This window comes from Thalassophryne amazonica, chromosome 19, assembly GCF_902500255.1.
Source record: "Thalassophryne amazonica chromosome 19, fThaAma1.1, whole genome shotgun sequence".
Taxonomy (NCBI): Eukaryota; Metazoa; Chordata; class Actinopteri; order Batrachoidiformes; family Batrachoididae; genus Thalassophryne; species Thalassophryne amazonica.
This window is the reverse complement of record NC_047121.1, coordinates 66,870,366-66,896,583: the sequence shown is the minus strand read 5'-3', so window position 1 is coordinate 66,896,583 and position 26,218 is coordinate 66,870,366. Positions and strand designations below refer to the sequence as shown.

General features: G+C 40.3%; 1 protein-coding gene across 3 annotated transcripts in view; it reads right to left on the bottom strand.

Annotated features, from left to right (window-relative positions):
• btbd7 (BTB (POZ) domain containing 7) overlaps positions 1–26,218 on the bottom strand; it is a 70,809-nt gene that overhangs the window by 4,039 nt on the left and 40,552 nt on the right. For all 3 annotated transcript variants that reach the window (XM_034195037.1, XM_034195036.1, XM_034195038.1), the window contains 8 exons: positions 20,684–20,916; positions 16,765–17,907; positions 5,206–5,414; positions 4,757–4,832; positions 4,341–4,501; positions 4,114–4,257; positions 3,263–3,452; positions 2,855–3,033 (listed from right to left, as the gene is read on the bottom strand). In XM_034195037.1, the coding sequence (XP_034050928.1) occupies positions 2,855–3,033; positions 3,263–3,452; positions 4,114–4,257; positions 4,341–4,501; positions 4,757–4,832; positions 5,206–5,414; positions 16,765–17,907; positions 20,684–20,765 (2,184 nt within the window). In that variant the 5' untranslated portion in view covers positions 20,766–20,916. The remainder of the gene's footprint in view (positions 1–2,854; positions 3,034–3,262; positions 3,453–4,113; positions 4,258–4,340; positions 4,502–4,756; positions 4,833–5,205; positions 5,415–16,764; positions 17,908–20,683; positions 20,917–26,218) is intronic.

Here is a 26,218-nt window from a genome sequence, read left to right as displayed (position 1 = left end):
TCCAGCAAGCAGCAGTTATATCTTTTTTTGGACCGATCTTGTACATCATACGAGGTCTATTAGAAAAGTATCCGACATTATTTTTTTCAAAAACCATATGGATTTGAATCACGTGTGATTACATCAGACATGCTTGAACCCTCGTGGGCATGCGAGAGTTTTTTCACGCCTGTCGGTTACGTCATTCGCCTGTGGGCAGTCTTTGAGTGAGGAGTCGCCCACCCTCTCGTCCTTTTTTTCATTGTTTAGGAATGGCTCAGAGACTGCTGCTTTGTTTGATCAAAATTTTTTCAAAAACTGTAAGGCACAACTGAGTGGACACCATTCGATAAATTCAGCTGGTTTTCGGTAAAAATTTTAACGGCTGATGAGAGATTTTGGTCTGGTAGTGTCGCTTTAAGGACGGCCCACGGCGCCTGACGGCGATCTGCGCTTCGAGGCGGCAGCGTCTCGCCGTTTCAGTTGAAAACTTCCACATTTCAGGCTCTGTTGACCCAGTAAGTCGTCAGAGAACAGAGAACTTTCAGAAGTCGGCATGAGGAGTATATTCGGACATTCCATTGTTAACGGACATTTTGTAATAAAAGAACGTGCGGGCAGAGTCGCATGTCGGGCCGGACCCGACCGCGGGGGGTCGCGACAGGAAAAACACCTCCGTTGGAAACCTTAACGGGCAAGTTGGAACATGCCCAAGCTGTTAAACAATTTCTCAGTTACTCACTTGTTGAAAGCCATCAAAAGCCACCTGAATTTTACAAATGGTTTTCAACACGGAGGTGTTTTTCCTGTCGCAATGCACACAGATTCGCTGAGTCGTCATGGAAACAACTCGGTGAATTTGCGCGCACGTCTTTCATTAAAAAATGTCCTTAAACAGTGGAATGTCCGCATAAAGTCCTCATGCCGGCCTCTTCTGAATCTTCTCTGTTCTCTCACGATGTCCTGGGTGAATTAAGCCTTAAATTAGGATGTTTTCAGCTCGAAACAGGCCGACGACGGCGCCTGGAAGCGCTGAGCGACGTCCCGCTCCGTGGGAAGTCCTTACAGCGACAGAAACACTCTATAATCTCTCATCAGCCGTTAAACTTTTCACCGAAAACCAGCTAAATTTCTCGAATAGTGTCCACTCAGATATTCCTCATAGGTCCAGAAAAAATTTTGATAAAGCAACACGCGCCGTCTCGAGCAGCGCGTGAAACAAAGGAATGCAGCCGAGAGGGCTGAACCACATCTCACTCAAGGCCTGCCCACAGGGAAATTACGTCACCGACACGCCTGAAAAAACTTACGCATGCACACGAGGGTTCAAGCATGATTGGTGTAATCGCACGTCATTCAAATCCATATAGTTAAAAAAAAGTGTCGGTTTCTTATCTAATACACCTCGTATATCACTAAATGTGAGTTCATCCCCATTATATGCCCTTCCAATTTGTTGAGTTACATGATTCTTGACATGATTGTTTGAGGTACTGTGTAAAATGGGGAGATGGACTCATCTATCCACTCGGTGCACTTGACCGGGCACATGGCTAGGCTTTGGAAAAAGCCTGGTGCCATGCGTTGCTGCATCCACCACACCATGGAACTGCCCCAAGTCCTGGATGCCAGACAGCTGATCCATACCCACCTCTCAAAAGTAACCATCTATCCTGCTGCACCCAGGTAAAGCATGTGCGTCCCCCTGGCTTTCTCCAGCCGCTGGGGTCTTCAACACTGAGGCACATATATGCAGCAGCGTGCACCCCCCAAAAAAAATGCGCCACATGCCCAAAATGTTATAGCTGATTAGGGGTGAGTATTGATAAACATTTTATCGATATCGATTCCACTTATCAATACCTCCTGTGAATTTTCTGTGTACAAAAAGTAGGCTTTACAGGTTTTCTATGTCAACAACATTTTATTGAGTCTTAAAGTAAATAAATATGAAACTGGTCACTGGATCCTTGATCCCTGGACATAAATAGAAATAAACAAAATGTGTAGTTTTTGTCAAAAGCATTTCCTTTCAGACATTATTGGCATGACTGTCTCTCCATACGTATGAGCTGCTGGAGTCTGCAGGTCTGCAGCCACACAGTCTTGGGCTGCTGCACACCAGCGCAGGATGTCTCATTTTTGGAGGGGAAAAAAAAAAAAAAAAAAATTTTGATTAATTGCAGTTTATCGTTTGTATTACAACGTTTGGAAAGAGGTGTCATTTGATTTAAATGGCGATTCGCTGTGAAGTTCTAAATTCTGAGCAGACTCGACTCAGCAGAGACCGGCGCAGCGTTTGGAGCAATGGAACAGAGGACGATTCTCGTTTCTTTCTTGCAACAAGACAGGAGTCCCAGTTTGTCACTTTAATCCACACAAAAGTGACTCACTATTGACATAATTTAATGGCTTTGAGAGGGGTTAAGAATCGGAGTTGCCGCTTCTGAAGAGGAGTGAAACAATGAACCAACGAAGCAGCGGATCAAAGCACTGCTTCATTGGTTCAAGGTTCAAAGCAAAGCCACGCTGCAGAAACGGTTGATTGCAGACCTGCTGCAGGGTCTGTAATCAATGTAGAGAAATGATTATTTTCCCGACAAACACCCTCAAAAACAATGGCCGCTCTGGAGGACCAATAAGGGAATCGTTAAGCAAAAAGGCTATTGATGTGGGTGGATCGAATCATTTCTTAACAATACCCAAAAAGAACCGGTTGATGCTCCCTCACAATTCAAGTGAGGGATTAACCGATCATTAAAATGTTCCATCTTTATACCATAACAATAATGAGTGTTTTAAAACAAGACTGTCACTTTAGGAGAAGAACTCCTCTTCGTATTCTCCAGGGGCAGCCTCTGTGTTTCCAGCTGACCTGCAGTAGCTCAGTGGCTCCGTCTGCCAGACCAAATTCCCGCAGCACACGCAGCTGCAGCTCATAACTGACGGTGGCTCCGTCGCCACAGTTTAGGGCATAAGCTCTCTGAACTTGCTCCGTGTGTCTCAGCTCCTGAAGCCTCTGAATCATCTCCTTTACCACTGACAATGATGGTACTGAAAGGTGAGATGAGTAAAGACAAAACACACATTACCAGTTTTTCTAAATGGATCCTGCAAGCTGGGCAAGTCTGTACAGTGGTGACAAAACCAAAATAGGCATCATGCACTTCGTTAAATAAACATTCATATGAAAACTGGATTGAGCTGCAAAAATCATCCTGAGGTTCTTGTCAACTTCATACCAACAACCCCAAACCATGTAGCTGCTCAGCCACCATCTTACCTGGAATTTCATTTGCCACCACCGATGGAGCCGTGGTCACACTGCCCACTATTTGCTGGTGGTTGATCATGTGACAGCACTGAGGTACAGCGTTGTTGACCATGTAGAGCGTGTCAGGGACGTTGGACATGCGCACTAGTCGTAAACGCACCAGGTCCGTCTGCTCCACCATCATCTCATCGAGCACAGACTGAGAACAGGCAGAAAAAGGCGGCAAGTTGGAACACAACTTCAACGTTGTATGTATAACTCAAGGACTTCGAGCATGTCTGCAAATTAGTTCCACTTGATTGACACTTCATCTAATAATCGCTCTCTCAACTCTGTGGATATGCTCATAAATATTCATGGAGAGGTATTAGGAAAGTGTACAAATGGACAGAAAATGAATTCCAGCCAAGATGAGTGACGCAGCTACTAAAACTGGCGAGTATGCATAGCAACAACCAGGCGCGGCTTCTTGCACTTCTGAGCTAAGAACGGCATCATAAATTGTGGCGAGTCTCTTCATGGTGAGCCCGAGCTCTTTGTAGAACATCTACCCTCTCTGGCGATGGCTACAGAGGACAAAGGTAATCAGCTGATGACTGCTACTTGAAGTTCAATTAATCAAATGTACCTTAGCCTCTTCCAGAGCAGGGGTGGTGGCCAAGTGGTTAATGTGCTTGGTTTCAGTTCGGAAGGTTCTGGGTTCAAATCCCACCCCTGCCACATTTCTCCATGTAATGTGGAGTTGCGTCAGGAAGGGCATCCGGCGTAAAACCTGTGCCAAATCAACATGCAGATCCACCTTGGATTTGCTGTGGCGACCCCGAGTGCAAACAAGGGAGCAGCCGAAGGGACTTACTTACCTTAGCCTCTTCCACATAAGGAGAAAAGAGGCGGGGCCGCACATAGATGCCAGCGTTCTTCTGCCGTAGCCAGGCGTTTGCTTTCCCCCCCTCGGCTGTGGGAAGCATGTCTGAAGGAGGGGTGCTGATTAAACCCCGTTTAAGCTGTGAAAAAATGGTAGGACTCAGTTTATGAAGTGTGATTGGATATAAATGTAAATCTGAGGAAGCAGTGAAGGAAGACTGACCGCATCAGTGAGGACGTCGCTGTTGGGAGGTAAAATGTGCTCAGTACGAATGAAAGGCAGCAGGGGAGAGAGGATCTCCTTTAGCTCTTCCACATCCAGGTCTCTCCTCTTAACTCCTCTCTTGTTCACGCTGTGGGCCGTGCCACTTAGCAGGTTGGGCTCTGGGCAGCCAAATAATCACACAATAATGATTAAAATTTAATTCTTTTCAGTCAACCTGCAGGATATTTTTCAACACTTTCTTCAGCAAAGTTCAACTGAAGGCACTGTGCACAACAGGCAGCTACATCTTAGTCAGAGAACACCATGAAGCCACTTCCTGCTGATTTCATTTCCTGGGCAAAGTTTGGCTACTTTTTGTAATAGGTTTAATGTGGGGGCTGGTCAGCAGATAATTACAGTGTGTATTATCTTACCCCTGTCTGCCATCCTCTTAATAAGCTGCTGCTCGCCCCATTTAACAACATACTTCAGAATGTCCTGTTCACTCGCCTGTGAAAGAGTACAAAGTACAGAGCAGCAAGATGTCAGACAAGAGAGACAATAATGTGAAAAAGAAATAACAGGACAAGGTTGGATATTGTTGCATAGAACTAAATGGAGACGCTATCTGATAACAGGGTGATAAGGTGAAATTGCAGCATTTTCCAACAATGTCAGCAAAGCTCAGAATTTGTTTTTGTGTTGGATGGCGCAAGTACAAAAATGAGAGAAAAAAAAAAAAAAGGCCTGAGATTGTGTTTGGTTTGCATGAATACATTCATTTATTTTCCCAAAACAAAACAAATCACACAGGTCAAGTCGATAGTAATGAATAAGTACTGCAGCCTTCACAGTGTGGACGACAAAACCTTGAACTTTTTACCTGTAGGTAGTCTGACTGGATGGCACTAAGAAAGTGCTCCTTGCTGAGCTCGTCGAGAACATCTGAGGAGACAACCTGACTAAATTCCTCGCAGAGGAAGTGCATTGCCTGCCTGTGGACCCACTTGGAACCGTACGGCTGAGAACTCCACTTCAGGATGGGGACCAGAGAGTCAAGAGACAGGCTTTCCACAATAATGTCCTCACAGCCTGGAAGAGGCAAAAATAAGAGGGGAAACATATTATATATGTAAAACTTTATTTTCAATAAATTCTCTCTGTACACCAAGTATTCATATCGACTAATACTTGTGGCTACTTATTCCATCACCCCCATTCTTTAATAACATCAATGAGGAAGCATCTCACTATGCAGAACGTCCCTCAGCATTATCCTCAAGCCTACCGTGCATCTCATTACTCCACCCAGTACACGTAAAAAAAAAAAAAAAAAAAAAGGGGGGGGGGCAAGAGGGCTGGCAGAACTTCACTTGTCATTCAGGACAAGCACGCCTATTCCTTCATTCATACAAAAAAGGTGATCCAGTAAGAAACCTGACCAGCCATCACAGAATGAGCATAACGGAATAAGTAACCTCAGGTTCTTTCATAAATTTGTTTTGGTGTTTTATTATGGCCTAGTTCAAAAATAATGAAGCTAAAGTGTGACATAACCATCAAAATTTAAAAGTGGTCTTTTTTGTGAAATGTTATCATTTTAGGTATGGTTATATATCAGAGTTTCAATATTTCTATTGGTCTCGGTTCAGTCATTGCTAGAAATTATCAGTGCATATATACTATAATGTGCTAGAGCGTAACGCTTGTGTCAACAGTTGGAGGTATCTTCTTTAGTCTGCAGAAGCCTGAAACAAAGAAATTCTGTCCATTAGTTCCTGGTATTATTGAACAAGTAATATAATTATTCTACTGAAGCAGAGTAGGAGATATAGCTAAAGTTTTGACACAAATAAATCAAGGACTTATTCTCAGCGTTATGCTTGTGACAGTTTTACCTTGCTTTAGAAACATGATGTTTTTTTTCTAGGAAATGACATTTCTACCTTTACAAAAATGTATTACTGTGGTTAGTATGAAGCACAAACAAACTGACAAAATACAAGGTTATTTATTTAACATTCAACTTTAAATAATAATGCTAAATATCAATGTCACAGAAAATTTATGAAAAAAGTGCTATTTTTGGGGTAAATTTCGTACACATCTCTGAAACCGTGCGGAATTTTTCCATGAAATTTTCAGTACCTGTCAAAGAGACTAAAGGCAACTCAGATAAATCTGGATGGTGCTAAATAAAATAAGGCTTGTTCATGACAAATGCAATGCAAATCAGCAGTTAAGCTCAATTATTTTTGAACTAGGTGTCACGATGAGAAGGAGGAGACTCCCATATTGACAGACAAGCTCATATCACAACTGACTGCTAAACATGGCAACCACCACTCGGTGAGAGCCAACCCTCAGAGTGTACGCCAAAGAAAACACTGGATCAAGGGTGAAACCCATTTCACCACAGCTTGGCGTAGCTAACATAAACAAAGGAACCAATGAGCCACAATTTAGCTTGTACCGTCAGTAGTGTTTAGCTACTCCGCAATAAGGAATATGGCCAAATAAAAGAAGAGCTAGCTCAGTCACGAGTGCTTGTGCTGTTTGATTGGAGAGTTGGAGCTAGTATGGTTACTAGTGCTTATGTTACTCAGTATTGCTACCAATGAAAAGCCACAGCTATTACGACTGTGAGTGCCAGCTAAACTAGGATCTAGCACAGACTAAAGTAGGACAGGCACCAATACTTTTGGCTAATCTGTGTGGAAACCAAGTAATGTAGCCAACACTGTTAGAGCAGAGCTTCACGTTAGATGTGTCCTGACAGCTAACACCTTCTCAGAGTTTGGAGTGCATGGCAAGAGGAGGCTACAGACACAGCATCTCATGTCTGATGACTGGTGTGTTACCTCACTCGAATGGACAGCTAAGCCAGGTGCAGGTATCAGCAGTCAGTCAGGGCAAGACTTTAAGCAAGAAAAGGGGTTTGAATGACAAATGTTGCTGTTAGCCCTTTTTATACAAATACATAAATAAACATGAGCGTCACACCTGTCAACCAATACTGGCTGCAGCAAAAAAAATACAGGATTCTGAAGATGAGGCCGAAGAGCATTCCCATAGTGAGATCCTGAAACAAATGTTTGAAAGAGAACTGTGCAGATATTACAGCAATTATAACCCCAAATTCTGTGTAAATAAATAATAAATCTGTAGTTTGCTGAACATCAATAAGAATGAAGAGTCATTCTGGAGCTACTGGGAGAACATCAGTATTTTTGGCTATTCACTGACCCAAGGAGTCTCCCTCTAGTCGCCCCCACATCCTCCTTACTGCATTTCCTAAATCAGGGCACATACCAGAACAGCAGGCAGCGGTTTGACTCAGTTACACAAAAACCCACAGAAATGCCTTTAATACCTTTATGCGGTTCAGTCTCAAGTTGCCTACGCTTAACCGTGATAAGTAAACACAGCGGACTGAGGAAATCTACTCCTGGTGTAATACCACACACACACACACATACACCTCTTGCACATGTGGACACTACAGTACGCACAAACCACAAATTCATCAAAAAACCGCAGAGATCTTAGGAATTACTTTGGACTGAAATGAACCAGCAATTATTCATCTCTAGTATTAAAAACTGTCAAAGCGAGTTCTCCACCTTCGTCACTCGTTTTACTCATGTAATAAATACACCAGAGGAGTGAGAGCACCAACAGTGACCACTGATGCAACCAGAGACATATTGGCTGTTGACCATGTTGTAAGATGAATAGGGGTGCAAATGATCACAAAACTGATGGATCGAATCATTAGTCAGATTAAAAAAAAAAAAAAAAAAGTGAAAAAATATAACTTTGCTTTCTTAGTGCCACCAACTGGGAAAAGTAGTTTTTTTGTCCTTCTCACCCAGAGCTCAGTAGACTTCAAGTCACTTCAGCCGTGCTTGGCTCAGTTGGCCCAGGACACTCCATCTTCAACTCCTGATATTTTGAAGTGATTCGTTTTATGTATGGGCCCCAATTCATCTGGGGTTGTGTGCTGAACTGTGGCGGGTGGTCTGTATGTCTTACAGATCAACTATGGCCCACTACACCCTTAAAAAAACAACAAGGGCTAAAAACATCTGTAGAAACTCAACCAATGCAGCATGATTCCTCTGATCTTCTGTCTATCTCCATAATAAGTGCACTAAAAATACATTTTCCTCTAAGTATATAAACTCACTCAGAGCTATTAACGATACGAGCAAATATTAGGGTTTTCCTACTCACAACAGGACCAACGTTTAAAAGACTTGACTTAAACTGGACAAAGGAAACTTGGACTGTGCTGCATGCAGGTTTGGTTGAAGAAGCTTCTATGCACATTTTATTTATTTATTTATTTATTTTTACATCACTGCAACTGATCCAAAGTCAAGCTCATCAGAATTTGTTTTTGCTGTTCCAGCCTGAAAAAAATATTTAATTGTATACATTCTTTGTCATTAAAACATACTTGCTATTCAAACAGAAATAAGTTATGGGAATTTGAACTATAACAGACAAAATTAAATCCTCAACATCCACACGAGTGACATATTTGTTTAGGACAAAACTATCGAAGCCAATCTATGTGGCTTTTATAGTTCACGTTTCCCATATTAAACTTTATAAACAAAACTGAGGTCCATTAAGCAGCCAACTTGACCGAAGCTCAGTCCAAGTTGTTCTGAACTGATATGATGGCTATCTAACTTCCCATTTCAGGAAATCAGCTCTTTGTTGGGCCAAATCGCTCAGCAGCAAAGCTCCCCTGGGAAACTGTCATCCTGAAACCAGAAAATTCAAAAATGCCTTTTCACCCGCAAACCACAGCTTTGAACATGCATCAGAGAAATTGGATGCCGGACAAATGACTGACAACTATATAGATGCTTTTCATTCTAGAACATTATGTCTATCCAAGTGCTACTAATACATTATTTTGTTAAGATAAATGCACATCACCAATAAATTATGCAGACACTTGTAGTATAAAGCACTTCTCCTTTGTGTTGCATTTTGTTTTAATGGTGATGGTAACGTTAATATAAAACAGATTCTGGCCATTTTAAATCTCAGCTTAAAAGATTATGTTTTGGATTTTGGACTGAGTCATTTTGCCTTTATTATCCCTGAGATCACAAATTCAAAGAGAAAACTTGTGTTATTTATTACTACCACATTTCACTGCTTCCCCCCATGTTGTCTGCTGTACAGACTGTGCTTTTCCTTTAAACCTGTCACCTTTGCCCTCTCCTTAATGTGGACAAAAACCAGCCATTCACAGACCAGCGCATACAATTCCACCATTTGGACCATGCCCCAAATTACAGTGCTGGAAAATGAAGCCCACCTGAAAGTACCAAAACCTGCAGTTCTTTGAATGACCACTTCAGGTTAGCTGGAAAAGTGAGTCACTCCCTGCCCACGCTGATGTCCAAATCCTTAACTTCACGCCAGAATTAAACGTGTTTACGACCTGGTTCAAAAACAGTTTTGGTCTCTATAGCTAGTTTCCCCTATGCCTGACAACTGTACAGGGTGAACACTTTTTAAAATAATAAATCACTTTGAAAATTGCAAGCCATTAAGTTAACAATTTAGGGATGTCATCTCTTAGAGTGACAGGTGAGCACCAGCAAGGGTAGTCCAGATTCCACAGCTCAATCGCACTGGCTAATAGCTCCTGTGGACACAACTGTGTTTGACCTTTCTGAGCATTTTTTTTTTTTTTTTTTTTTTACTAATATCTGATGTAATACGGCTTGCTGTGCAGTTCATTGTATTAACAGGCCATCTTAAGAAATTGTGCTCCAGTATGCCCGATGAGTGAAATTTAGTATTATTTAATTTGTATGTTAGCACCATTAGCACTAGCAGGTATCCCTAGCATGGTGACATGAGGGCCGCTGACAGTGCAACTGTTTAGTGCTTTCAAATTATGCTGACAAAACTGAAGACTGGTCGCCAAACCCAGTGCATTAACATATGATCATACAGGGGTCAAAACTGTGACAAAATGTTTGAGTTAATGCAGTATTTTTATATTTATTTTTTAACTACTTGCATGTGTGCAACATGCAAATTTTCTGTTATAAAAAAAACAAAAAAAAAACAGTTTTTGCTCTGTATATATACACAATGGCCATGCTTGGAACGTGTGGCTGTGCTTTGTCACACCATGTCAATTCAATAGTCAGTCTTCAAAAATGCAGGCAGTTTTATTATAAGGTAGAGACTGGAATCACCATTATTTCCAACATTATCCCAACATTCTTTTCTCTCTCCATGGGTGGTACACCAAATTCACTGGAGTCTCACAAACTGAGGAATATCAACCACTGTAGAAGTGGCACCATTCAGTTCAACACTGCACTAACTTCAGGGGGTAACTACATGTCTTACAGTTATTATCTGGAGCTCTGTGTTTACAGGGCTCACATTTTCCAAAGCCACTCAATTGCACTCAAGGCCTGTAAACAAGCCTGGTGTTCGCACAACAACTGGGGCTTTGGTCAAATCAGTCCAAACCAAAGATAACAAAAGCAGCATTTCAGACAGACAGAAAGCAATGGCTGATTGGAGCCACACAATGAGAACAACTGGCTATAGTCTCTGTGGTGCACTTGAAAATTAAGCAGCCTTTTAATAGTGGTTACCATTTGAGTGAGACAGCAGTAAACAGATAAATACTGAGAATTGATAAAGAAAAATGACAAAGCATTTTGGTTCTTGGTGCTCTGGTGGCATCAAACCTAAGCAGATGTCAAGCAGTCGATAAAAGAGCGAAAGAGGAGGATTCTCAAGATATGAAACCTGACACTGACCTCTCTGCTGTCTCCTGAACGGACGACTGCTGGAGTGTAGAGCAGTGAGATAGACTCAATACGAGAGTCAGGTTTCGTTAGCAGGCAGGATTTTGAATTCATCTTAAAAATGGCGGAGGAAGGAACTCAAAAAAGGGGAATAACTGATGTTGCCGAACAGACGTTGAGAGCAGACTCGGCTGGAGTGACACTCACTGGGTCGACCTCAATCACGTTCCACGTTGAAGTTTAATGTGAACTGATCAGAGCTGGGCAGTTTGGTGGGAGAGCAAGATGAGATGACAAAAACAGCCTCATGTAGGGGCTTGTTGGAAGGGGGGGATGGGGGAGAAAGAGGAGGTGATGCGTACAGGGGTGACACCATTTGCCTGCTCGCTGGCTTAAGCTGCCAGAGTGACCCTGAGTGACACTCCAGCTTCAAGGTGATGTCTAACAAGCTCTGTGTGCGCGCATGTGTGTAAGTGCAACTCAGGTCACTGCATGGGGCTTACAGGTGTCCAACTATGTGTCTCCAGTCAAGCCACTCAATTCAGCTGCTGGCTAGAATCCGTTAACAGATTTTATAAAGGGACATTTATTATGTGCGCAAAAAAAAAAAGTGCCACATTTGCTAGTGTGTCTGTAGAATCCTCTTTAGAAAACATGCATTATTTTAAACCCTTTCATAGTGCAGCAGATAAACAATCCTTCACATGGTGATACAAGCATCAGATTTGGCATGAATCTTCATAAATCAGTGTGAGGAAAAAAAAAGTGATGGCCACTTAAAAATCCAATATGGCGGCCAGGGAGGGTTCAATGAAGAATAACACAGGGGTGAAACTTAAAACAAAAAAACAAACAAACAAAAAAATGCTCCATTCATATTGAAAGCTATAACATGTGTCTGATCACAAAGATTACAAAAAGGTATAGTTTGGACTATCTATGACTGAATGGTACGGAGTTATGGGGTAAAAACAACAAGAATGGTGACAAAGGTCAATTTTGTACAGGACTCAAAAGTTGAATTTGCTCCAATTTTGGTTAAAAGTGGTGCAATTTATTGGTTGAACTAATAGGATTGATAAATGGAACAGTTTTGACTGTGTTGAATGCTTGGTTTGCAAAGTAAATAAACAATGACGACGTACACTGGATTCTATGAAATGTGACAACTGAGCATGACACATAGTGCAAACTATTCCTTTTTAAAACCCTATTAACTCAACCAATAATTTGCATCACATTTTACAAAAACTGGAGCAACTTTAACTTTTGACCCCTATACAAACTGAAACTGACCAGTCACCATTCTTGCTGTTTTTACCTCCATAACATAACACAGTCACAGATAATCCAAACTATACCTTTTTGGAATATTTATGATCAGACAATGTGTTATACTTTTCAATATGATTGGAGCATTTTTAAATTTTGACCCCTGTATAATTCTTCATTGACCCCTACCTGGCCGCTATATTGGTTTTTCCAGTGGCCAACACTTTTTTCCTCAAACACTGATTTATGAAGAACATTCATGGCAAATCTGATGCTTGTATCATCAAGTGAACAATTCTGGCCAAAAGTTATACTTATCTGCTCCACTATCATGCTATAAGCCAGACACAGCCGTGTCGTTTGTATGATCTACTATACCTTGAATGGCACATGATTTCACACAAAAACTTTCTTGCAAAAGATCACAATAACCACATACTAGATTTATAACTGTATTAGGGCTGCAACCAGCAGTAGACAGATTAATCAGTTAGCGAATGAAACATGATTTGATGTAATCGGTCAATGACCGCGGTCATGAAGCCAACTTAAAAAAAATAATCTTGCAGTCACATTTGACAAGAGGGCTTGTTTGTGTGTCTTCTGTTTAACCATGCTAGGGCTCCCCCTTATGTCAATTTCCATGTAGAGAGGTGCCTTAAAACAATGGGAATGGGTGTTTGGAAACAGTGAGACATTTGCCTAGGGATGGGTATCGAGAACCGGTTCCTTTCGGGTATCGTTAAGAAATGATTCGATCCACCGACATCAATAACCTTTTTACTTAACAATTCCCTTATCGATCCTTCAGAGTGGCCGTTGTTTTTGGGGGTGTTTGTCAGGAAAATGATCATTTCTCTACATTGATTACAGACCCTGCAGCGGGTCTGTAATCAACTTTTCTGCAGCGTGGCTTTGCTTTGAACCTTGAACCAATCGAAGCAGTGATTCGCAGATCGAAGCAGTGCTTTGATCATTGCTTCGTTGATTAATTTTTTTCGTTCACTTTCCCCCGCTAAAACCCTAAAGAGCATATGGCTGTGAGTATTATTTACCATTTTTAATGTTAAACCGACCTCTTATGGTCTTCTGAAACAGTTGATAGATGTATTTTATAACTTAAAAACGGGACCGATGCTAACATGTTAGCATGTCTATGGCATTTTCAATGTTAATGTTAGCATTAAGCAGTTGCAGCTGTCAAGCGTTTGTTGTCGTAAAAGAGCCAAATGTATTACAAATTGTAATATTTTTTAAATTTATTTTTGTTGATATATTTATAGCAAGCACAACAATAATAGTAATAATAACTAATCTAATGATTATATACAATTTTAGAGAAAGAGACAAAAAGAACCTGAATAAAAATACAACAGAAAAAAATATAAAACCAACTAACAATGAACATAAATAAATAAATAAATACAGAAATAAATAAGTGTTTCCTGTGAACACCTAGTGACTCTTGTCTTATTTAAGTTTAATGACAGTTTGTTTCAGTCAAACCATATTTTCAATGTGTTAATTTCTTCAGTGATTTCCTCCAGAACTATCTGCCAAACTAGAAAACTGCTGCATCCTAGTAAGAGCAGAATACTACTGGAATGAATTGGAATTTTCCCCTCACTAAATGGATGCTGCACTCACTGCAGTTTATTGTCTGGAATAGTCCCAGACTGCATTTCAGAACTTCTAGAATTCAAACATTTTCGTGCAGGTGGTGTTGGGGGGTAATTTTGAGTTTCAGCTTTTTTTTGTTTACCACTTTCATCCCTGAATATGTGACATCGTGAGTCACTTTTGTGCGGATTAAAGTTACTAACTGGGACTCCTGTCTTGTTGCGAGAATCGTCCTCCGTTCTGTTCACACAGCTCCAAACACTGCGCGGCTCTCTGACGAGTCAAGTTAGAACGACAGAGTCCAGTCACTATTAATAACTTCAAAGTGAAACACCGTTTTGTTTATTTTTATTTATGTCCAGAGATCAAGGGTACAGTGACCAATTTCATGTTTATTTACTTTAAGACTCAATGAAATACATAGAAAACCTGTGAAGCCTACTTTTAGTACAAAATTCACAAGAGGTATCGATAAGAAATCGGATCAATAAGCAGAATCGATAATGGCATCGATATCGATAAAATCTTATCAATACCCATCCCTACGTGTGCCAGTGCCAAATCATTCAACATTTGCAGACAGTAACAACTTAAAATAATGTTCATGTAAGTACAGAAATTTTGTATCTCATTTCATCAATAAATTATAATGAATTTCATGCACATGTACTAGTAGTAGAACCAAACAGGGCATAAATGGCAAACAGACTTATAGCTCTGTGTAAATAGACATTTACACAGAGCTTTCATGGTCAATGTATCTTACAATGATGCCTCCCATTCACACACCACTGCCAGGGTACTGCCACGCAAGGCGCTCACTACACACCAGGAGCAACTTGGGAGATCAAGTACCTTGTCACTGCTGCCTGTGAACATGGCACCTGCGTAACGCAACAGCATCGTCCTTCAAAGATTAAACATTTTCAACTCTGTGCAGCTGCTGCAGCAACAAGGACAAACCACATTGTTTTTTATCTTTAAAGATGAGGAGAGACGGGCAGCGAGAGATTTTCTATTTAAGTGCAGAGACAGTCTTACAACAGGAAAACAGGAATAATGTGTCATATTATGGAGAAACTGAGCTGTAGCATCACGAAAAGGTTTATCTTTTTAAGCAACCATCAAAACCAAAGCTTGCCAATTCAATAGCAAGCTGTGCAAAATGCCAAAATTCTGCTCCATCTTTCAGTTTAGTAAATTACTGTCTTGTTAACACAGGAAAAAAAAATGACTGCACCTCACATCATCCTCCACTGTCTCCCACTGAAGAAAAGAATGACTGCTATGACTGTTTCTTTCCAGTCAGTACGTGAATGTAGCTTTACGCAATACAGCACTGATATTGTATAGACACCCTCTGAGCACCCTCTACCTTTATAGTCAAGCAATTCTTAATGAAGTAACCGGCTAATAATTAACAGCCACTCACATTAGCTGTTAATGTTATTCTTCAGCTTACAGAAACATTGTTCGACATTTTAATTGCCAGTGGCGTTGTGTTTTTTTTTTTTTAATGCAGAAAGCATGCACATGAAAAGCAGAAAATTAATGGTTTGACAACAACTTTCTACAGATAATGCGACCCATTTAACTCCAGTCAAAACACAGCAAGCACACGCCACCTTCCTGCTGAGTAATTCTTGACCTTGTGCTCATCTAGCATATAATAGTTCCCTCAGTATAATTACTCAAGTTTTACAATAAACAGATGTAGCCTTATTGTTCCGATTTCAATCAACAGTAATTTTCAATGCATAAATCCTTAATGCAGGTATTAAAACCAGTGAAACTCATTCCAACCTCTGTTGCTATGTGTATGTGAAATTGTCGGGTTGTGACAAAGGGACTCGATGGAAGCCATTGTGCAACAGCAACAGTAGTCGAAAATAGTCATTTCAGTAAAGATAGGCTGCTGATGAAATGTTGACAGAAAACAAGATGCACTTGTATGCATTTCGGAAGTCGCCTGCTGCAGGAGACGTGCACATGCCTTGCAGTTCATAACAATCTGTTAAAAGCAGCCACAACAGCAAAATTAGTGATGGCCAGCCAAATGTTTTAGCATTAGTTTGATTTGAAAAGGCATATTGTGCAGGTGTCAGCACATGCATAATTTAGTTTTAAGTAAATGGATGATTACGATGGCATTTCATTGAAAAAAAAAAAAAAAAAAATCTATGAAAGCATGGGGGGGGGATGTTGAACTTAGAGTCTTGTAAAGCACCTCCTTAAAAAGAAAATCTGAAAAGAACTTATTCAAATCATCAAATCCCACCACAACAACAAACATTTAAACGCGGAAACTCATGATACTCTGAGAAAATTTACAATTCAGTGGAAAGATGTGCCAGGGAGGACAACAAGGCTAAGGTAAGTGGCTAACTCTATAATCTGTCATCTTAAAATATTTCATTACATTTAATGAGATAAACATGCACACATCGGTGCCATGCTACCAGACACTACTAATGACATTTTTGCCTGCTCAGCACCAACAACAAGCTGTTTACTGAGAGTGTTTTTAGTTTGTCCCATGCCATTACTTTATATAACTGTTGGTGATGGCGATGGTGTTCTAAATTAATGCTGCACCGATTAAACTTGTGTATGTCCTTAGTGAAAAAATAAACATTAGAACATCTAAAAATAGAACCCACATTGAAAAATGTTAGCGTTCGTGACAGTTCTACTGCATCACTATGCTGACGTACTGAAAGTGTATATTGTGTATTTTTCTGTCTTACCCTGAGCCAACATACTGAACTCCAAAAACAGAGCAATATGGTAGAGTTCCATGGCCTCCTCCGTGCGGGTACTGGCTCCGCGGCCCCCAGACACCAAGACTTGCACCTCCCCGAGACTGCCTGCTGAGGGGCTGCCACGGAGCACCAGGCCGAGCTCCACCACATCCGTGTACATGCAGTGCAAAATAACCTGCACATATTTCCTCGGAATAATGGACTCATCAAGCACAATGCGGGTTGGTGTCTGTAATGTACGCTCTGTCATTTCTTCTCCTGTGCGGATACGCCTCTGCAAAAGGTTCCTAAAGAATGGGGAGCGTGCTGAGAGCACAGCCTTATGAGCCCTAAGGTCCTCCTCTGGGGTTCCTGGTCCCCCGCTGCCGCCAGATCCCACGGTATGTGTTCCAGCAACAGCCCCTCTCTCATTACAGCTCTCCACCATCTCAGAATATGAAGAGAAGCTGAGCAAAGCATCATAGTAACACATGTAGTCAAACAACCCCTTCATATCTGCCTCTAGAGAGTTGGGTGTCCCAAACTCCTCACTGAGCTGCACCAGAACATCCACATTCTGCAACCTTGTATCCTCTGCACCGCCTACACCAAACGCTCCTGTGTACAAATAATGAAGAAGTGCTGAGAACATGGGTACATCGATGCCTGCTGTCTCAATATCCATGAGAACCTCTGCTCCATAACCAGGTGATGAGGAAAGCAAAGTCTTAAAGAAGGGGCATCGGGCAGCCAGGATAGCCCGGTGAGCTGGGAAGCAGGTACTGTGGAAGATCAGGTCAACATCGGTGCAGTACTTGTGCTGGTAGAGTGCCGCCAGATCCCGTTGCAAGCTGGGTGCCTCTGCACGGGCCAGGCTAGCCTGAAAGCTCAGCTCCTTGAGAGCTGCTGTGCCCTCATATTCCTCCACCAGTGCGGTTGTATCCCGGACATCCCATCCTGACAAGAGTTCCCGCATCTGCCGAGCATGATCTGCTGAGCGGCTGGACTTCCTTCGTTTGATAAACCTCCGTTTGAGCGTGGCCAGACCAAGGCTCTTCTTCTTCCTGTCCGCTGGCCGCTCATGGCCATGCTCCAGGCTGTATAGCTTCGACTCCCAGCCATACCCCTGCTGAGAGTACGAGGAGGTGCCTGGAATAAACACACGCATACGTGGGTTTATTTAACCACATTTGTCTTTAAAGCAAAATCTGAACATTTGTGAAAAATACATTATGTCAACTGTTTTCATCATCATTAAATACATTTGGCAGCTTAGCCAAGAAATTTCTAAAATGCAGACATCTGTTAAGACAAGTATTTCCTAATTTCTTCCACCACTTTACTTTCTATGTCAAAACAAAACAAGCGCAATCTGTTTCTAGCACACCTGTGGTGTGCCCAGCTCAGTCAGGCCAAGTAGACACTGCTGTTAACACAGTTACCACAGACTATTCATGCAGTGTTAAAATAAAAACAACATTCACCTTAATTTATTTTAGACAAAATATTGTACGTCATAGGAGAAGAATTAATCACTCTATTTCCATTGCTGGGCTCAATCCAATCCACTAACCAATCACTTCTAGCATGACAGACGGGGCACATACGACACAGGAAACCCTGTCAAGGAGATCCTCTCTTCCTGTGCTTCTCTTAGCATCTACCAGTGTGACTCAAACAGTAATCATTCTAACACCGTGAATCATATGGAGCCTGAGCCAAATCAACCAAGAAGCAGAGCACAAAGTAAACCTCAGAGGTCACATCAGCTATGTCAAGCAGCTGTCCAAACCTTCTGGCACAGAGGGCTGCAGAGGAAAATTTAATATTTGTAGTAAACCATAAACCAGGAAGGTTCTAATGGATGTTCATAATTGTAGAATACCAAATAAGTCTGCTAGAAAGTCCTATAACAAGCAACTAACCTGACAACCAATCAATCAAAAAATAAACATTAAAAACAGCTAAGCAATATATAATGCATAATGTGTTCTCATACCAACATGTGTGTGAGTAAGTCACATACCACATGCATAAGTAAGACATAAAATTTCCTCCATTCTTTTTCAGTACACTGGAAGATATTAACAGGCATTAGCAATTTTTCAGCTGCTGTGGAGAACTTATTTCCAAAAGTGACATTTATATTGCAGAAATGGAAAGGATAGCAATATCTCTGCATCACCGTTTTACGCTGTAGCTATAATTCCACTCAATGGAGAAAAAAAAAAAAACACACACACACACAAACTAAAAATAGTAACGGGGACAAAGACTCAAGACAGCAAATTAGCCAATTATTCGTGACAACTATGGCTGAATGATGAATCAAAATCTTGTTTCACATTTATTTAATCTGGTTATTTTCGCTGAGGTTACAGTAAAATCTGTTTATCAAGAAAGACCTGCACAAGAATAGCCACACTATATACAGTTTTGGACACAAACACACAAAAGAGTAGTTATGTACAAAAACAACAAGAACAACAAAAACAATACTAAAAAACAAATTTCAACAGACTCAAGACTGCATTGGACTGTATAATTCCTTTAAATTTACTCAGTGAAAGTAGATGTAAGATGGAGTGTAATATTATTCTGCAGGATATTCCAAGCAGACTGCGCAGAAAACACAAAGGCCTTCCTGCCCAACTCGGTCCTTGTGTTAAGAACGGTAATAAGAGCAGCACTGCAATTTAAATAAGTGCAATTTTTGAACAAAGAACCCCACACTAACAGCGTAGCCTTTAACATAAAACTTATTTGATATAGATGTATATTTGCAAAACCATCCAGCAGGTACCATTGTTCAGAAATCCTCTCTTTTGATAAAGTCTGTAACAAATTCTCAAACAAGAGTCTGGCATAGGTTTTGAAACATGGCGAACCACTGAAAAACTGTTTAACCATCAATACTTGACAACTCTGATGAAAAGTTGTAATATCAACCCCAACCAGATGTTCTGTCCATTATTTCTGGTTTTACTTTCCTGTTGTTGCATACTGTGTCATGTATTTTGCCACATAGTCACACAGTGGACATCACGTTTTCCCTGTAGTTGCTAGCTTAACATAGCCAACATAGGCATCTAGTAGACAAGTCTATGGGATACTACACAGGCAAAACAATGCCCCCCCCCCCCCCCCCCCCCCACCAGCTGATATGTTGCATCAATGTTAACTTCATCTTCATTACGTATGTTTCCTTTTAATTTGAAGAGTTACAAAATGATAGCATTTATCATTTTTGAGTTACTGCCTGCAGAGCTGGCTGGTATGGTTTGACCCACCCACCCACTTGCTGTTCAAGACCTACGCCTTTATCAGCACGACAAATGTTACAAATGTTTTTCCATCAAGCCGCTCTTTAAAAGCTGAAAGTAATGCTGCATCCTTTGCAGTCTGTCCCATCTGTAACGCTAAGGGTAGCTTCACAGTGCTATAGTGCAGATCTGCCAACAGTACATGGGACACAAGAAACTGTTTACAGGCATACATATGACATGGACATATTTACGTCTACTTTACACAGTAACAATTTGAATTACATCTGAAAGTTGTGCAGCATGCAAACCTCAATACATGTGAGACATTCTGCCACCCATCTATAGAAAACTAACTTTTTTCATTGAAAAAAAATACTGTTTGTTGCCAGCCTCATAAAGATTCCAGCAATCATGTGCAGAATGTTAGTGGTACATAACAACCAAACAAGGCTGAGTGTGCCATACACTGACAGCATAATATGTATATGATCGTAAAGTTAAATTGGACATGTATCTCTTTCATGATTAGCTATTATGGAAGCAGAGACATAAATCACACTCAGCTTTTTCTATAACATTATAGGCTGGTAATTAAAAATAAACAATCATCTATAAGACCTGACCATTTTAATACATACAGTGACAGAGTAAGTACCTACCTATAAAGGTCTGCTGTGCCTGTGCATTTCCCCCTATGCGTGGGGAGCATGAGTGCGGATAGCTGGATCCATTGGCACCCATCCTCACGTCTCTTCACTTGCTGTCTGGGGGTCCCCCCTCTTTCTGAGTCATTCTGCTCAGACAATGTGTTCCTCTCAGTCCTCGTGCGTTCCGTGGGTCAGGCACCAATTCTCAGAACCGGCTTTAGCGCTCCAAGCGCAAACCAACACACCTGGGAGGAGAAATATAAAGACAGACAGAAAACAGTCAGCCAATGACTGCTTTAATTTCAGCAGTTAAACAGTAACATGTTTAAAGCATGATGAGTTTCAACTGATTGAACTCAATGATAAGTTATCATGTTGTCAATATTAAGCAAGCTAAAGTGTGTGTGGGGGGATGGGGGTGGCGTGGAGGAAGCGACCATCTATCACTTGGTTTCAGCCACATTGATTTTCTTTGCAAACAAGAAACACCTGCTTCCTGGACAGTTTTGCCAACGTGAAATGTAAAAAACATGTACTGCAGAGGTTTGTCACTGTGACCTTCTTCATTACAGTGAATTACATTCACAGGGAACAGTAACAGTGGGCAACAAATCTAATACAGACGCTGGGTCCTTACTGGAGGGAGATATATTACAACACAATCTAATCTGCCTTTACCCATCTTTCCCTCTTTAACAGTAATCACCACTGGTGATTTATATGAGTTCATGTCATTTATTAATAGGGATGGGTATTGATAAGGTTTTATCGATATCAATGTCGTTATTGATTCTGCGTATCAATCTGCTTCTTTATCGATTCCCTTATCAATACCTCTTGTGAATTTCTGTGTACTAAAACTAGGCTTTACAAGTTTTCTAGTAAATAAATATGAAATTGGTCCCTGGATCCTTGATCTCTGGACATAAATAGAAATAAACAAAATCTGTACATGGTCACTGGATCCTTGATCTCTGGAGATAAATAAAAACAAAAATCTATACATGGTAGACCCTAGATCTCTGGACATATATAGAAAAAAAAAAATTGTACACGGTCACTGGATCCTTGATCTCTGGACATAAATAAAAAATCTGTACCCAGTAGATCCTAGATCTCTGGCCAAATAGAAATAAACAAATCTGTACATGGTCACTGGCGACTAGATATCTGGACATAAATAAACAAAATTTGAGCGGGTTAATGAAGAAATTGCAAATCCGCTGCTTCAGAGAGAAGCAGCAAAGTGCTTCGTAGCTTGTGCTGCGACCCGCTGCTTCACAGTTCCTCAGGAACAGTGGTTCCGCAATCAACGTTGAGAAATGATCATTTTCCTGATACACACCCTCAAAAACGATGGCTGCGCCGGTGTAATGTGTACCAAAGAACTGGTAAGGGGATCGTTAAGCAAAAAGACTATTGATGTTGGTGGCTCGAATCATTTAACGATTCTTAACAGGAACCAGTTTGATACCCATCCCTATTTATTAACCTTTGTTCGTCGATAACAGGCTCCAGACATTCAAAAGTGAGCACTTGTTAAACTTTGTTTTCTGATAACAAATAATATATTTGGTAAACCTGAAAACTTTAAAAGCATTTTATACCTTGCACAATTATCAACAGTTAAATAATATTTAAAGACACCTTCAGTTGCAGTCATACTGTGACATTAACAGAACAAATTCCTTCAGAAATGATGAATTGAAAAGATTTTTTTTAAACCAAATAATTTAAAGTTATTTATCAAGAGAAAAAAAAAAAAGCCAAACCGCTTACAGCGGTGACAAATGTTTCCTGTTTTTTTAAAAAGCTATAAAAAAAACTTATTTTTACAGCTCAGCTAATTAATCAAGACATAATTTCAAAATGTCAGTTTAGGCTACGTAAAGCTGTGATGGCTTATAAAGAAAACCCCTGCCAATTTACAAATAACTTAGAAAATACCCAATAAATGAACAAATTAATAATTGCATTGCTACTCTGGTGATTTTAACACGACAATGTGACTACTATACCAAGTTAAAACTACTAACTGTTAAATTGATAAATATTCTGATAACTGATTAATCATTTATCTAACAAAAGCACCAAATATTCTCTGGTTCCAAGTTTTCCAAGGTGAGAATTTGCGGCTTTTTGGATTTATATCACCACAAAGGAAACACCTTTAAGTTGGGGAGTATTTGATTCATTTTGTTGTATTTGAAAACACTTGAGCCCTAAGAAATTCATGACAGGCTAAACAAACTCAAATGGAGAAAAACAAACAAAACAACTCATAAATAAGCCTAACCATTAGGTGCAGCTAATTAGTATCATCGATTTCCTGTGCAATATATGGACATGACCAGCACAATGCCATAGTATGGCTTTCACTGACATAATGTAGTACCCGAGCATTCTACAGCAAATAGTCAAATATTTTATACGGAGACACAATACACACCCAGAGAGACAATGAAGCAGGTGAAGTGACACTAATGAGCATGACAGTCCATTTTATTTTAGGACATTTTAATATTTTTTCCCAGATTTCCAACATCTGAATGTTGTTAATAATTAAAAGTTCATTCATCTTTACAAAAGGGTATACTTTAAGGCCCACAACAACACGAAAGACGCAGAAACCGGAAGAAAATCCGCCAACCAAACACAAAATGGGGAACCATGAAACATTCCACCTGCTGTCGTGAGGGAGGCACGGTCGCACAGGCGTGCATGAGTAGCTGGAACACGCTGCACCACATCAGACCGCTATTGTGGAGAGAAAAACAAAAAAAAAAACAGCTGGAACGTGTTTCACCACATCGCGCCCCTGCTGTGGAGGAAAAAAACAAAAAACAGAAAACAAAAACAAAAAAAAAAAACAAAAACAAACCACACATACTACAACCCCTGGCAAAAATTATGGAATCACCGGCCTCGGAGGATGTTCATTCAGTTGGTTAATTTTGTAGAAAAAAAGCAGATCACAGACATGACACAAAACTAAAGTCATTTCAAATGGCAACTTTCTGGCTTTAAGAAACACTATAAGAAATCAGGAAAAATAATTGTGGCAGTCAGTAACGGTTACTTTTTTAGAACAAGCAGAGGGAAATAAGTCCATATTTTTTTCCCTCTGCTTGGTCTGAAAAAGTAACCGTTACTGACTGCCACAATTATTTTTCCTGATTTCTTATAGTGTTTCTTAAAGCCAGAAAGTTGCCATTTGAAATGACTTTAGTTTTGTGTAATGTCTGTGATCTGCTTTTTTTCTACAAAATTAAACAACTGAATGAACATCCTCCGAGGCCGGTGATTCCATCATTTTTGCCAGGGGTTGTAATGCATTGCAAATCAGTGAGGAAAAATCCACACACACACACCAGATGCCAGACATGTGCTGGGCTGTGGCTGTTCAACAAAGATTCTCTGATCTTTAAACATGTACCGGGGTCGTGCCATCCATATGGAAAGACGGAGATGTGCCATGGCACATCTGCGGCTCTCTGTGTGGCTTGGACTGGCGGAGCCCTGCTCTGTGAGACACCTTCTTGGAACAGGACAATGCTGCCCTGGTCTGCTCTCTCTCTCTATGAGTCTCCCCGTTTCCCATGTGAATAGAGATTTTTTTTTTTCTCGAAAAACCCCCCAAAACAAAACAGTGCTTGTACAGACAGGCTTTACTTGAAGATCTAAGGTGGAAAATCCCTGTTTAAAGAATAAAATAAAATAAAAACCCTGTGTGGGTGTGGACCAATCTCGTGTAACACTTACACTGTCAATCTCATCATCAAAGATAACTGCCACATCATTATATTCTCCGTTTGTGTTTGAAGTGTCTCAAACAAGCTTTCAGACACTGACAAAATAACGTGTTTCACAGGGTTGTTTGTGGGGACTGACACTGTTTCCAACGCAGCGGGCTTGCTGAAGTACCTCTCTGACATCACGCTAACATTGCTGCTTTTCAGATGCTTTTTCCTTGTGTGACCAAACTGTGACTTTCCAACGGGAATATTTTGCTGAAACAATGCGTGTTAGGATGACACTTCAATTATTCAATATTTTTTCCTCAACAGAACAAAACTGTAACAAAATAATGTGAATCAGTGACAAAAAAAAAAAAACAAAAAACAAAAAAACCCAGCACAAAAAATCCATCATCTCAGTTGCACGTTAATGCATTGCTTTTATGAAAATGCACTGGATTCCAGCACCATGCAGCAGGGTGATGCAAACACTATTTTAGAGCATTACCAATGTGAAATTCCAAGACATAATCTAAATGTGTAAAGTGATAAACACTGCAATTTTTCCCTGACCAGAGATGGGCTGAACCAACAGCCAATTAGGGTGTGCCTTTGTAATTACCTGACATTTCCAATTGGTGATGACAAAAAAAAACAAAAAAAAACTTATAAAATATTTTATAGAAATAATTTGGTAATAGCCATGTTTAAGATATTTCAAGGCTGTGAATATTGTTTTTTGAAGTATTAGAATGTTGGTAGATATTGTGCAGCTTTAATTTACTCTGTAATGTTTAAGAATAAAAGTTATATAGTTAGAACCATTAAATGTAAAAATGAAGCAACTGATTTGTTTTTACTGGTGTGGAGGAATATTTTTAGTTATTTTGATATGTAAAAATCAAACTTATTTTTGTCATTTAAGATAAAATATAATTTTAGTTGCACTTTTAAGAAGAGGCCATTTGTTGTTTTACACAGTTTATAGAATTTTTTTTTTTTTTTCGGTCAGTTTGTCCGCAGCACATTCTGCGAAAACAATTTGTGAGAAAAATCACAGGGCACTCAGAATTGTATCAAATCATGAGCTGAGTGCATCGTTATAACTATAGTACACTTCATTATCACTATCAGTTGCACACAGTGGTCTTACTGTTTACAAAAAACAACAAAAAACTTCTGAGACAATATACTGCCCAACCTTTAACCAAGTATACTGTCAACCTCTCAGGACTATGAGCGTATGATGCATTATTTATAGCAGCAAATTGATTGATACTTAAAGATTTAAAAATTTGATGAACAGCTTCTACATTTCCTGTAGATAAATTTGTATAAATACGACTTTCAAACACATTGAGAGGCTTGGAAAGGTAAAACAATATGCATATATGATGAGTGATACCTCTGCATATTTTGTCTGCCATGTGAGAGCAGATGGAAACCTGGCGTGCGATGTGAGATCTGCTTTATCTCAGGCTGCTAGTTCTTCCTGCCTGCCACACTAATAAATCATTGCGCCTGCCCCTGTAGAGCAGCACTCCACAGCCTCCCAAGGGTTGAATGGAAAACCACAGCCACTTCCACCACAATACACACTCACTGAAACACTCCAATAAAAATGTTGGTTGATCTTTATTTCATTAGAGTACTTTAAATAAGCCCATGTTCACAGGGAATTCATTTGGCCAAAGTTATAAGCTGAATGTGAATATGTAGGAGAGAGGAGGAAGTCTCTGAGATATACACACACACACACCGCCTTGTTTACAAAAGGCGGCAATGGCAAGGTCCTCAAAGGAGCAAAGCT